This window comes from Pyrus communis, chromosome 6 (genome assembly GCF_963583255.1).
Source record: "Pyrus communis chromosome 6, drPyrComm1.1, whole genome shotgun sequence".
Taxonomy (NCBI): domain Eukaryota; kingdom Viridiplantae; phylum Streptophyta; class Magnoliopsida; order Rosales; family Rosaceae; genus Pyrus; species Pyrus communis.
The window spans coordinates 23,112,322-23,126,616 of record NC_084808.1 but is presented as its reverse complement, the minus strand read 5'-3'; the positions used below and the strand labels follow the sequence as shown (position 1 = coordinate 23,126,616).

The following is a 14,295-nucleotide window of genomic DNA, read 5'->3' as shown; positions in this document are numbered from 1 at the left end:
CGAGCGATCATGCTTTCCTTGGTCACACAACGATCAGACAGTTTAAGTTTCCGAAATTCGAGTTTCCGATCTGTTCCAAAATTTATGTTTCAGACCTTTTGCAAGGGACAACAAAATGACATTGAATCAATAATAGGGCATGATAAAGTACATTATGAAACTATCTCTAGCATTAGTTTTCAAGCACATTCCCCAACCAAAACATAACTTGGTACTAAAACAACACGAGGCCGCAAAATTGTCTATGTAACATCATCTCAAACCATGTAAAAAGTAGAGCAAAAAACCCTCATCACAGGAAATCAGCAACTCTTTGATTCGTCGAATGATGCGCTCTAAGAGGAAGCACCACTTCTGAGAGCAGCCTTCTTCGATTTGCTGGTTGCCAACTGGCTCTCAGGCTGCAACGATAACAGATAATCAAATTACTTCACGACTTGCAACACGCATTTTCAACAACATTAGAGGTACTTGATGTATAATTTTCCTTTTTTTTTGTCGACTTGATGTATAATTTTCAAAATACCTCTTTCTTAACGGGTTCTTCCTTCTCAGACAGGATCAGCTCAATATGGCAGGGAGATGACATATATGCTGCAATAGGTTTAGCAATATAAATCAATATCAAAACAAAGATTCTCAACAATAAAATAAGATAGGGGGATAACCGCTTGGCACTTACGGTTGATTCTTCCGTGAGCCCTGTAGGTTCGGCGCCTTTGCTTCTGTGCTTGGTTGACCTGGATGTGAGATACAATCAGGGAATCAACATCCAAACCCTTCACCTGAAAGAAAAAATAGAAATTATTAGTCTTCGTGGAAAATAGAGATCACAATACCAAAGTAATACGCAGAGTGTAAGATGATGCAACACACTTCAGCATTGCTCTCAGCATTCTTAAGCAAATCTAATATGAACTTGGCAGACTTGACAGGCCAGCGTCCTTGCCCATTGGAATGCCTGTTCTTTGCCTGGGCAGTACGCCCAACACCACGGCAGAAACGACGGAAGGGAATGGCCTGCTTGTGAGCCAGAACATCCTCCAAATATCGCTTTGCCTTGACCAAGGTTAACTTTCTGATAGCAAATGCAGTTTCCCTCGTGTTCTGTTAAGCACAACAGCAACGCAAGTCCAAACCTCAAAAATAGTTATTGAAAAAAATCTAAAATTGTAAAAACACATGTGTAAAATTGTTTTTACAAATGTCAACACTCACATACAAGGGAGCCAAATCATGTTCCTACTAAGGCCAGTTGGATGCAAACACAAGTACCATCCACCGATGATATACATGATTCATTAATTACTTCTTCTTATACTAGAGTTATGAAAATAAACATATATAATTCATGCGCAAATGTGGCGTCATTAACTGAACCTTCAGTCACAAAAATGCAACAGATGCAAAGTACAGAGGTTCACCCAAAAACAATGCAATTGATTTTCCTGAAGTTTACGGGAGCTAAGTTCACAGAAGGTAACTAAGCCCTGCTTTTTTAAATCAGGTTTAAAAAATTTTAAAAACTTAAACATGACCAAATGTAGCATCATTAACTGAACCTTAATTCACAAAAATGCAACAGATGCATAGTACAGAGGTTCACCCAAAAACAATGCTGCTGATTTTCCTGAAGTTTACGGGGGCCAAGTTCACAAAAGGTAACTAAGCCCTGCTTTTATGAATCAGGTTTCAAAAACTTGAAAAAATTCATAAATGACAAAAATGTGGCATCATTAACTGAGCCTTCAGTCACAAAATGCAACAAATGCAAAGTACATAGGTTCACCCAAGAACAATGCTAGTTATTTACCTGAAGCATACAAGAGCTCGGTTCACATAAGGCAACAAAGCGCCGATTGTTTGTCCAACAGGATTCAAGAAATTAAATTAAATGCACGTACATGTGTGTGTGCGCGCGTGTACGTATATGCATATAAAATCACCAAGTTTGTGTCAATCTTGACCAAATTGTCCAAACTTAAAAAGCCCGACTACTCCTAACTCGCAAGACCCGTAAAACTAGAAACCAAATGTTTTCTGACTAAATTGCACACACATACAAAAACAAGCAGAACGACACCACCAATTCAAAATGCTACATGTATTACTTAATCTCTACGCAACAACGAAAAACAGTGTAGATTCATTCAAATAAGCAACAGAAACCTAAACAAAACGCCACATTGCACAACCAAATCATCACATACTTGAACAAAACAAGGTAGAACAAAAACCCAAAAGCATGTAACTTCGAAACATTAAACTCTACGACCAACAAATAATAATAACAATACCTTGAAATGAACCCTCAGGTCAGAGCCTCTTGCTTTGCAAGCTGAAACAAACGAAATCAATGAAACCCCACATTCAGATCATAGTAATTTTCCCAGAGAAACGAAACCAAGATTCGTATACAAAAACCCATTCGATCTGTAACAGTAAAACGATAAGAGGACATACACTTCGTGATATTGTCGGGCTCTCTTGAGTACTTCACCTGAAAAATAAAATAAAAAACAAAATCACTGTCAGTGCATTTGAAGGCGCGGAGATTCAGAAACGGACTAGATTTCGCGCAGGAGAGAAGGAGAGAGAGAGAGAGAGAGAGAGAGAGAGAGAGAGAGAGAGGAAGGAGGTGAGTAGGGTTACCATTGCGGCTGACGGGGCTTCTGCCTCAGTGAAAGGGTTTACGCCTTGCTTATATTAGCAGAGGAGGAGAGTTCGTGTGGGACTTCTGATATAAACAAATGGAAATGAAACCCTAGTAATAACCAGACCTAATAGGCTAATGGACCCTCACTTCAGCTGCTTTGGGCTTCATGGCAACCACGAAATGTTTGTTAAGTGGGCTCCCTTACAAACCCACGACCAATTCAAACATAAATATATAAAAAAAAAAAGACAAACTGTTGTCATTTTATACTATGGTCTAGTGGTATTCCTAAACCCTATTCCTCTTCACTCATAAGTGAGAGGTCTTAGTTTTAATTCTTGCCAAAGGCGAATTTAAACCGCATTATTATGATGCGCCCATTGTGAGGCTTAGCCCACTCCCCCACCACCTTAGTGTTAAAAAAATCAAAATAAAAAATAAAAAAACCATTGTCCTACCGGCATAGCCATACCGTCAATAAAATTAAGTACATACTAGTTAGCGTTTCATGGCAGTAACAGAAAGCAATCATATTTATGTAACCAATTTTTCTACACTAAACAACTAACTATCTAACTCACTAACATTGTTGCTCTACTAAAAAATAGTTGATTGAGAAGGTAGCTAGTTCCATGTGTGATCTTCCTCAATTTATTAAATTTTTTTTAGTACAACGATATATTTTATACTAAGGGGAGGGGGGGAGTTCGGCTAAACCACACAATGGACAACCTAATTTGGTATCGAATTCCCCTTTACGAGATTTGAATCTAAGACCTCTTACTTACAAATAAAGAAGAATACCACAAAAATCATAGTATTTAGTGACTAGTAAATTCCACTACTCTAGCTTACATGTCGGAGGTCAACTGAACTCAGGTCTCAAATATCAAGTGAATGCTCTCATCTCACCAAGTTGAGCTACAATTTTCTTGCATTTGTGAGAAGTTAGTCCAATATCATCGATGATATCAAATAATTTATGCAAATCTTTTGATGATAGCCAATACACTAGCTAAACCCACCTACCGCCATTGCAATCAATTCCGATCACTCAACCACAACTTTCTTTAAAGTGATTATTTATCACAGTAGTTGAAAGGTGTTGAGCATTTACATGACGACGTGAGCGTGAACTCTATTGTAACTAATTTAACATCAAATCTAACAAAATCTATTATTTAAAAAAAAAACCACAATTTTTCCGTTAAAAATAGTTTAAAATCCCAAACAATTTTGAAAATTTTAAATTCTTCCAAAAAGAAACAAGAAGAAAGGAAAAAAAATGCTAATAAAATTTCAGATCCCGAAGAACACAAACAGAAAACATCTAAAAGTCGAATAATAAAAACGGAGATTGAGGAAAGAGAGGGAGATGGCGGAGAGAGGGAGTTTCATCATGCGAAGCCGAAAAGCAGTACAAATATTTGACAGAAAAAAAGTCCCACAAATAGAACAATTCACCCTTTGCTCTCCCGTTTTTCGATAACTGTATCTCACGGCCACACTAATGCAAATTTAGATTCTCTCTCTTTCTATTTCTTTCTCTTCTAACTCTTCTTTTAATTTAGATCGTTCATAATAAATCTAATAGTTTAGAGCCGTGCCACATATTTAATGAGCTATATTTTATATCTTTTATTATTTTTGTTCAATCATCCTTCCTCTTCTTCACCACTGTTCACACCACCACTTACCCTCTTCCTCTTTCACAAGCCACCCATGATTGTTTGTCTAGATTACAGGAGGGGATGGGAGGTGAGAAAAGTAGGAGGAGAGGGAATTCTCCTCTCACTAATGCACCACACATGCTCCTTTCTTTACTCCTTTCTTATTAATCTATCCATTTTTACTTTCTATTAATAGCTGCTAGTTTCATGGTTTGAGTTATATAACGTAAGAAAAAATTCTAGATTTCTTGGTTGCCACATAATTATACGGTATCAGGGTACCATATATTGTGGCAAGTGATTCACAATATCTAATTAAATAAATTTATTAATTGATATGATATGTGTACATCAGATATTAGTACAAAAATGTGATCTCTCTAGCATTTTTTATGAGCAACGGTGATAAACGAGAGAGAAATAGAATATTAATTTAAGGTGGTGCTATTCAAACACTTATTTTTACCTTTCACACATCCCTCTCAATTTTTAGTGTTCGGATCGAATGAATTAAATAAAATCAATGAACAAAAATTAACAATGATATGTGAAAAGAAAAAATGAAAGTGCGAAGAGGACCCACATACAATATTAATTAAAAAAAAAGGTGGGCCCAAATACCAAAATATAAGCACTAATGGAAGCCCAATCAAAGTCAACCCTAAGCCAAAAGCAAACCACCAACCACCCAACAGATAAAAACCCTAATTAACAAATGCAAATGATGCAGCCACAAACAAAAAACATCGGAAAGGTGTCTGAGAAGCCACTCCACCATTGCACGGAGGAGGATGAGATCAAGTAACACAAATTCTACGAAAGTACCAAGGTGGTCTGAGATCCCACCAGAATTACTGCAGTTGCTCCTGGAAAAGCTTCCCTCATATTTCGTCCACACCCTTCGATTCAAAGCTGTTTGTCCTTCTTGGAATCACGCTGCAAAATCGTACGTCTCCGGCCCATCTTACACACCACTGCCTCAATCTCCATGGCTCATGCTCCCCGCTCAACGCCGGAAGAAGCGCCTCCCTAGTGATCCTGATGTGGAGGAGGAGGAGGGCTGCTTCTTTAGCCTAGCTGAGGAAAAGGTTTACAGGATCAAGAGGAATGTGTTTAGAGGCTTACGTGACGACTCTTATTGGTCTCGGTGTGTGGGATCATCACATGGGTGGCTAGCTATTTGGAATCCGAAAGCCGGGGAGATATTCAAAGAAATCATTTACCTTGCCAATCCAATTTGTGGTGAAAGTCGGACGCTTCCTCCGTTGCACGTTCCTCACATTTCCAAAGTTGTCCTATCCTGTAACCCCTCTCGCAACCACAACTTTGTCGTTGTGGTGGCGAGTCACGGCGGGGGTGTAGGACGTCTAGAATTCTATAAGCATGGCGGAGGTAACACTGCGTGGACCAAGCTAGACTTAGTTAGAGAACGTAAGTACTGTGAGATTGTGTTCCACAATTGCCATTTGTTTGCATTATGCAGCGACCACTCAGTTCATGTTTGGGACTTCGGTGAAACCTACAATCATCCCAAGAAAACCATGGAGTTACAACCTTTGATGGAGCAAATGGTTTACGGTGATGGCGACGGCATAAGGCATCGGTTGGTGGAGTCGATGGGTGAGATTTTGCTTGTGGAGCACGGACCGTTGCTCTACCCTAGTTGGGATGAAATATCAGTGCCCTTTTATGTCTACAAGTTAAACTTTGATGCCAAAATGTGGGAGAAGGTTGACTCTTTGGGCGATCGTGCTATATTTCTTGTTGAAAATCTACCAGCCACGTCGTTATCCACCCATAAATTGCCAGAACTCGAAGAAAACTCGATTTACTTCACAGCTGAGGTGAGTGACTTGGTGCCCGATGGGCGGCCTTGTGATTTTTTTGAATTTCATCTTGGAGTATACAATTTAGAAACCAAAGTTGTTAAGTCGCTCTATAAATCTCGACTGGCTGAGAACAGAAATAATAATTCGGAACCCGTTTGGATTGTTCCCAATCCACAGTGAGTTGAATAAAGTGGAAGCTTTTAAACATGTTTTGTTTTCGTCTACACAGTACAGTACACAGCTAGCTTAGATTAGTTACAAGAAAGAATAACGTTAGGTCGACCAATTTTTCGGACCAAATTTGCCAATTATGTGATGTATCGTCAATAGAAAATAATTACGTGAGAGGAATGCAAGCATGATTTGATAACGGTAAAGAGGTAAAATTTGATAACGGTAATGACTACGAAAACAAATTTTCTGATGATGATGACGATAAGATTAATAACCTACCAAGTCTCGAAGATTATACCTTGCGCTTTCTTATATATAGGTTGAATTTTGTTGATGAGAAGTGGGAGAACGTGGAACGCTTGGGTGGTCGGGCGTAATGTTTGGGCGAAAATCAGACAGCAATGTCAGCAATCAACTCGGGATTTTCCAGAAATCGAGTTCTTCGATTTACTTCACGAACTCGTTCATCACTCGTTTGGTTTGTTCCCAACGGACGGTGATAGCTGCACAACTAGTGTGCAGCGTCCAAGTACAATATTTTCCACAACTCATTCGGGAAAACATATGTAAACGCGCTCTTAGCGGATTGATCGCTTCTGTGTTTCTATGTTATGTCGCGTTTATTATTTGATATACGTGTTTTAAAGCACACGAATATTGTTATGCGAGCAGAAGTTAAGAATCTTATTGCAGAACGTTTGAATGAATATTTCAAACTCGTCTTTAGCATTGCAGAAGTTAAAATAAAACTAGAAGATATAACTCGACAAGAAGCTCGAGTAAGCAACGACATCCACCCACTCCGGAAAAAGGCCTCTCAGCTTCTTTGTTTCGTCAACTATATATTGGTCTATGACAGCAACATCAACCCTCAAATCTTCAGAACCGCTAGCCTGCAATTATCGAAAGCAAAATTTTAGAAACGGACAGAGCTGGAAGAAAATAAATTAACACCAGTTGAAAGAGTTTTACCTCTAACCAGAAGTTCCAATTCTCAGAGCTAGCTCCACTAAGCCGGCATATATATGACGGTGGACCTCCATCATTTGTTTCAGTAGCTGTTGCAATTTTTCTCAAGCATAAGCGTACACTGTGTGAAAAGGTAAATGTGTCTATCAAAAAATAAAAATGCAAAAGACATTCCGTTACCTGGAAGTGTATTGTCTGCAAATGACCAGCTCGATAAAGGGCCTGTTATATTGACGACGGTAACCCAAACCTCCTCCAAGGAACTGACATGAAGGTATCACAAAAAGCTTTAAAACTTGCAACCGAAATTAAAAGAATAATCCAGAAAAACCATATAGAAAGCCTATTCTGTATCCAAGAGTAGGTCATGAATGTGGTGGTTTGTTTTACTCACCCTAAAGACAGTTGCAGGTATACTCTCCGAGATCCCTCGCTGAAAACCTTATGTGGCTCATAAGTAGACAGATGGGGGAACTGTTTGTATTGCTTCAAAATACCATCACTTTTTGCAGGGAACTTCAAGCTTCTTGAGAACAAAAACGACACAGGAAAAAGTCCCTAAACATACATACAAAAGGCCATCAGATAATTTTTCATCCACGGTGCCCATGTTTCAAATTAATATTGAACAATTAACTGAGCATAGCAATTAATGTGCACGAACAAGTTATCCATGGATTACAGTAAGGCTGTAGGGTTGCCCTTGAATCTCGAGTACATCTTACGCTAGTTTGAATGGAAGAATTTGGAATGAGGACTTATATTTGATTTTTTAGTGAGAGTATAGACATATTTTTGCTGCGATAACATCGGTAAGAAGTTCATTCAGGTAATAGATCATAGACACAAAGAACAATGATTGCAGGACACGAGGACCACGGGTAATACTCTAGGATGAGTGATCCAATCTCAAGGATAAGCACTAGAGATTAAAAAGGTCATAGAAGGCTGTCTTTAATAGTAAATTGACGTAAACTCATTACAATCTTACATACCATAAAATTCTCCCGCTGAGATAAATTTGCAGTTTTAAAAGATAACTCTGAAGTAATGTGCAATTCCTTTGCCGCCTCCGGTGCATGTTTAAATAGGAAAAGTAAAGAATTGGAATCTACGACAGAAAAATCATAGCTCGACTCCACGACCTGATTTGCATCTGTCACACAGAAGAAAAACTGTTTGCATAGGGTGTAGGACAAATCCAATATAAAGGAAAGCAAAGATGAAAAGTAAAGAAATAAATAACTACTAGTTGAAACTAATATTAGTTGGATGGATTTGCAAACATTTTAAAAACCATGGCCTGCTTCATCTATCATAACTATCACATAACAGGTTAGCTTTCGCTAGCATGGATACCTGCAGTAAGAAACGTATGCTGGAAAATAATCCTCTTAGGAGCGTCCGCACTGTAGGGAAAGAACTGAGATGACAAAGCCAAGCCTAGCACACTAATGTGCAGCAAAACTTGCAAAATGGATGACCTAGCTAACCAGCGACCAGAAATAGGTATCAGAGGGCCTACACACCAACCAGTCACAACTCCAACTATTGCTGCCATCGCAACATCAGGAATAAAATAACCTGCAAGAATATAACTGAAGATTAAAAGAAGATTTTTGTTGAATTTTTGCATAACGGGAATCCAAAGTACTTGCAGCATAATTCAAAGTATCAGAATGAACCGTATTTAACAACAAAATCTTAATGATCTTGTTCTATTACAAGCACAAACCACAAAGTATCATACAGAATTATGATCCAAATGAAGACCATATATTGATTCAAGCACAAAAAACCTTGAACAACACAATAAATTAAATGTGAAGGTAACACATACCAGCAATAAAAAATGAAATTTCAAAAATACTAACCATATGGAGGTGGCAAAGCACCCATCATACCCAGCTTTTCGACCAGAAATTGTAAAAGAAATCCACCAAAATATACAGAGTATGCAAGGCATGGAACTATAGGTAACATGTAAAACAATGTTGACCTGAGAGAAATGATATATGTTCAGTTAAAGAACTGTAATGTCTTTTCGAACTGTGAGAACAGGACTAAAATGTTAATGAGAACTGTAAGAAAGGAAACGCACAAACAAACCAGTAACATTATAACTTTAAGAACTGTGGAAACCAGTACCTGAGTGACTGGCGACCAAATAACTTGACTGATAAGCAATATGAAATCCATCCAGGAAGCATAGATACGGACATTGAAAAAGTCAAGAAGCCTCCACTGAGCCCACCTAAAAGGTAAGCCTGCTTTCACTAAATAGTTTTAGCTGTCTCAGGGTGAACTAAACAAATATGAGTTACGCAACTTAAGTTCATGATTCATCCTTTTAAGTGATCAGTAAAACTTTTAAGTGAAACCATCTGACGTAAAAGGTAACCATGCTACTTACCATAGTTAATATAGCGTATAATCCAAATGCTCCCCAAAACCTCGCTTCATCAGATAAAGCCTGCAAGGTTCAAGCGTATGATAATTTATTTGCTAACTTAACATACTGGGATTACTGATATGCACAGGCATTACCCAATAGGTCTACAGACTGAAATAGAGACATGATATCACCAAATTAATCTATAAGGTAGAAGTATAAGCCCATGCAAACTTTACAGGTCATAGCTTCAAAATCTTTTCTTATTCAATGCAAGCTGATTGACAGACAAGAGAATGTAATAAATGGGAATTAAAAGAAATCTATAAGTTTTCAACGAATACATAGAAAAAGAAAAAACATTTCCCCACAACCTTCTTCTATTGAAAAATAAAGATAAACTTGGTCTTGTCTGGTGCATAAGAGTACCTCCTTTAAAGATTTGAGACCTGAGGCATCTTGGGAGAGGGGAAAGCTACTCCAAATAATTCTGGGAATCAACATACCAACAAGTGAGCAGGGAATGAACATCAAGTAAGCCAAATATGGATGAGCAAACCTGCATTTGACCCAAAAGGTCAGTGAGAATTTCAAGGTATAAAGTGCATCTTCAAAATACACATCAGGAGCTTAGATAAGAGTTCTTTTCTCTTCTTTTTGTAGGACCTACAACTAGTCGACTAGAAATCATACTTTAACTTCATTTACGAATACAATATGATCCAGAACTTCAACCAAGAAAGGCACACTAATTCAATTGAGTTGGAAAAAACTTTATCCGTAATCACTATAAACCTTTGACTAAAATGGGCAGCCCTTTCATCAATGGTATGTGCTTCACTGATGTGTCTGACCAATGAGCATAATTAAATTCTACTGAAAAGTTCAACTTTGATAAAAAGCTAGACTCATACAAAAATCCTTACGGAAAAGCTCAATGCTATTTCAAAAAACAACAGGGCTATAATTTATAAGGTTAAACTCAACAAAATATGAACCCACCAGTTCATAGCACGACTAGTGAACAGCAATCTCAGGATGGCAAAGATAACTGGAAATACAATTGCCAGAAGAATCCCAGTGGCATGGAAAATTGTTCCTGCAAAATTAACAAATTGGACAACAATGTTGAAAATTCTTGATAAGATGTCAAAGTTTACAAAAGACAGACGTGAGTTAAATAATGAATCCAGCGCACCAAGTAGATAACCAAATTTTTCGGGTGCAACAACTAGGACTCTTAGCAATAAGGTTGCATGAAGGTGTTCAAATTGAAAAGTAGTGGATTTACCTTTTGTAAAATCACAGAAAGTTGAAAAACAAGAAAGGAGCCCACGATTCTGATTGTGGCTAAAAATGGGCATGGCTAAGAAGATGGCAATAGGAATACTGTGAAGTAGCATGGCTACCTTCCGTGTATAGTATATCTGTAATATTCATCATTAGAGAGTGAGGACGAGTATCACATATCAGCTGAGGACATGTCAAATTAACAGTATCACGAAAATACCACAAATCACCAGCTTTGTACCGTACCATAAACAATGATAAATAATCAAAGAAAACAGCATGCTCTCCATCGTACTGATATCCATTAGACTCTCTTTCATGTATAACTTGTAGCTTAGAAGAATTGGTGAAGGCCTTAATTATGCTAACCAAATTCTCTCCACGAGCTTGCATACTTCCAGGTCTGGAGGCATTGGAATGTATCAGAGGAAGTGCTTAGGGACAAAGTGGTTCGAAAAATCAAATTAAGTAAATATGTACCAAAATAGCAGTTGTAATGCGTACAATAGTCTCTCCACTGTATCATAGGATGTATGATAAAAATAACCACCAAGAAGAAAGATAATATCCAAGCCTGGAATGTTGCCATAATCTCGAGAAAAAATCCGGAAATCTGTATCTCCAGGAATAACAGGAAAAACATCCTGCAGATGGCACAGAATGTGTTCATAAGTATGTCAACTTATAAAATAAGACAAACTAAAAAAAAAAATATATTATCTGAATTAGTATTGCCACTAAATATTCTAAAGGTACTAGAAGATCATAGCGTTATAATGGGTAGAATCAAGTGAGTAAAAAATATCACGCCTATCCATTTTCACTATTAATATGAAACTGGAGTTACAGAAAAATTTACCTGATGCATTTATCAGGAGGCAAAACTAATCACTTTAAAAACACAACAATGTATATCAAATGAATGAGCAAGTGAGAATAAACTGCACCCATCAAAATGAAAAGTGATAAAAAGTACTGCAAAAGACAAATATTAACCTGAGCTGCGCTATGTGCCATGGGATATACGGCTGATTCAGCATAGACCTGAGAGGGCCAGGAACCAGGTCCTGATTGACAAACTAAATCTGCAAAAGTCAAGAGTACAGAAATCAACAGAGAATGTTGCAGCACCAAAAAATTCCAGTTTGACAAATCCATGAAAATAAAAATGAAATTCATGTTTTCTGTAGTAAAGATGACAATTCCAGAATGTAATCAATATTTATGCCAATAAGGTCACATCAAGAGATCATCTGGAAAAGATATTTCCCAAAGCAAATGCATCCCATCTGTTCAAGACAACTTAAACTATAATTCAGTCATCCAAGCAAGGTAGTTTGAGTATTCTAGGTGAAAAACTGTTCCTAATTTATCAAAGGAAAGGAAAAGCAATAGCCATCAACTAGTGACACTCTGGAATAGCAGCAACAAGTCAAACAAACACCTAAACATCTTGCAGAAAATAATATTGACAAGTGATGATATCCTACCAGGACCGCCTGTCCCTGATGCCTCCACATTTATAAAAGCCCCAATGGTATCATGCCATTGATGTGTCTTCATGAAGCCATGAGAACCCTAATAGGGTAAGAAATCACCTCCAATGAGCTTAAACATATCAGATGCCAATAAAAAGCTCAAAATTTTTTTTTTTTAATTTTTTTTTTTAACTATATAAAACCTGAATTGGTAGCAAATGATTCAATTTCCAGACTAAATATTATGGAAACAACTTACCAACAAAAAAAGCTCTTCAGCACCATTAAAAAGAAAAATAACAGGCCGAGGAGGAACCCATCCAGAATCCACAATTAGCCTCGCTATTTCAAGCATTGATGCTGCAAAAGAATAGGAAAATAAAGAAAATGGCATGAACATGCATGAAATGATTAAAAAAAATTAAATTTTGTTTCTACCCACCTACACACGAACCGCAATCAGCAGCACCTGGGGAAGCAAGTGGACTGTCAAAATGTCCATTTAACAAAACTGACGGTTCATCGTCTTGTGAATATTTCGATGATATCCTGCCATTGAATAAAACTTAATGTGCAGTGACATTTTCTAAACTGCAGCATGATGAAAACATCAACGCCGCTACATTACTCATCATATTCCTATAACTTTGATAAACACAACATAGATACTTATCACTACGGCAATAAGTTGTGACAAAACTGAGACCGGCAGCATATTGATAAGAAATTAAAGTAATCGAAAATGTGTATAGTTACCTCATCACAATATTTGTGTGGTTTCTGTAACCAAGAGAAATGCTATGGCCCAGAAACATCATATTAAAGGTTCCATTAACAACGGACTCTTCTATCTCAATTCTGCAAGTATAAAAATTTAGGCACCATCATCACGGAACTCCAAAGAACAATGAATAAATAATAAATAAGCAATCTTTATGGTTTATACAGACCTAATATTGGACCCAGCTCGCTTCTTTATCATTTCCAACTGCCCTGTAATGTATCGAGCAGCTTCTGTCAAGCCAGGACGCCCTTCCTATCAACAAATTAGGAAACTGCAAATAAGTACCTCAACCCATAAACCAAACAGTGTACCCAGTCTCTCCAAACAATGGCGAATTCAAATCAAACCCAGAAAAAAAAAATCTCAAATTGTTTTTTCTTCAATTTGGACAAAAAAGGGATAAAAATGCAGTGAGGGCATTGAAAAATGAGCTCACCTGGCGGCCGTCGATCTCTTGGGTCAAGACTCGAACGTGCTCGACAGCTCTGGCTTCCGAGAAGCGATCGAGAGGAGCGTCGATCTCGAGCGGCTTGATGAAGCGCATGTAGAGTATGGAGTGAACCAGCGCCGCCATGAGGCCGTACGTCACCACCAAAATGAGCAGGAACTTGAAGCCGGCTGCGTCGCCGGGGCTGAAACCCAACGCCATTTTTTTGCCGATCTCTCTGCAGTTGGTGAGTCTGCGGATTTGTGGAGTGACGATTGGAGATGGTGGGTTTTGGTTTGGAGAGGTGAAGGAAGTCGGCGAATGGAGAAGTGCGTACGCATAGAACTACCTTCCCCGCTAAGGGACGTTGTGATTGTCTAGAAGCAGGCGACTAATACGAAGTTGTGGAAATTGCGGGCTGTTTGGACGTTTTTGGACCCTGTTTTAAATATTTTAAGAAAATCTGTGGGATTTTAAAGGAGTTCATAAAAGTTATGGGTATTAATTAAAATTTGGTTTAAATTTTTTTTTATTTTTCAAAAAACGATATTATCTATAATAGGATAAAAGAGTAGAGTAGGTTAAGTTTCACAACCAGGAAACAATAATAATATAGTTTAAATTCG

The 14,295-nt window shown here is 37.8% G+C and overlaps 3 protein-coding genes and 3 non-coding genes across 6 annotated transcripts; 1 reads left to right on the top strand and 5 right to left on the bottom strand.

Moving 5' to 3' along the window:
• Window positions 1-102: 102 nt before the first annotated feature.
• LOC137738111 (large ribosomal subunit protein uL22y) lies at window positions 103-2,740 on the bottom strand. Its single transcript, XM_068477725.1, has 7 exons — window positions 2,653-2,740; window positions 2,464-2,500; window positions 2,298-2,338; window positions 877-1,107; window positions 683-785; window positions 527-594; window positions 103-401 (listed from the first exon to the last, which is right to left on the bottom strand). Exons 1-7 carry the CDS (start codon window positions 2,653-2,655, stop codon window positions 336-338), a joined length of 549 nt encoding a protein of 182 aa, XP_068333826.1. The 5' UTR covers window positions 2,656-2,740; the 3' UTR covers window positions 103-335.
• Window positions 1,358-1,500, bottom strand: LOC137738541 (small nucleolar RNA snoR74). Its single transcript, XR_011068984.1, has one exon. It is a non-coding gene; the product is annotated as a small nucleolar RNA snoR74 (small nucleolar RNA).
• On the bottom strand, window positions 1,540-1,682 carry LOC137738540 (small nucleolar RNA snoR74). The gene has a single exon (XR_011068983.1). It is a non-coding gene; the product is annotated as a small nucleolar RNA snoR74 (small nucleolar RNA).
• Window positions 1,724-1,865, bottom strand: LOC137738542 (small nucleolar RNA snoR74). Its single transcript, XR_011068985.1, has one exon. It is a non-coding gene; the product is annotated as a small nucleolar RNA snoR74 (small nucleolar RNA).
• A 2,338-nt stretch (window positions 2,741-5,078) lies between the features above and the next one.
• On the top strand, window positions 5,079-6,335 carry LOC137738108 (putative F-box protein At4g17565). Its single transcript, XM_068477718.1, has one exon. It carries the CDS (start codon window positions 5,118-5,120, stop codon window positions 6,333-6,335), a length of 1,218 nt encoding a protein of 405 aa, XP_068333819.1. The 5' UTR covers window positions 5,079-5,117.
• Window positions 6,336-6,936: 601 nt separating this feature from the next.
• On the bottom strand, window positions 6,937-14,095 carry LOC137738104 (uncharacterized). The gene is made up of 21 exons (XM_068477713.1): window positions 13,679-14,095; window positions 13,409-13,494; window positions 13,215-13,316; window positions 12,901-13,007; window positions 12,718-12,818; window positions 12,471-12,558; window positions 11,977-12,065; window positions 11,485-11,624; window positions 11,227-11,383; window positions 10,982-11,117; window positions 10,693-10,789; window positions 10,120-10,249; window positions 9,712-9,771; window positions 9,447-9,565; window positions 9,173-9,297; window positions 8,658-8,882; window positions 8,294-8,454; window positions 7,693-7,856; window positions 7,479-7,561; window positions 7,302-7,387; window positions 6,937-7,222 (listed from the first exon to the last, which is right to left on the bottom strand). Exons 1-21 carry the CDS (start codon window positions 13,889-13,891, stop codon window positions 7,079-7,081), a joined length of 2,613 nt encoding a protein of 870 aa, XP_068333814.1. The 5' UTR covers window positions 13,892-14,095; the 3' UTR covers window positions 6,937-7,078.
• Window positions 14,096-14,295: the final 200 nt, after the last annotated feature.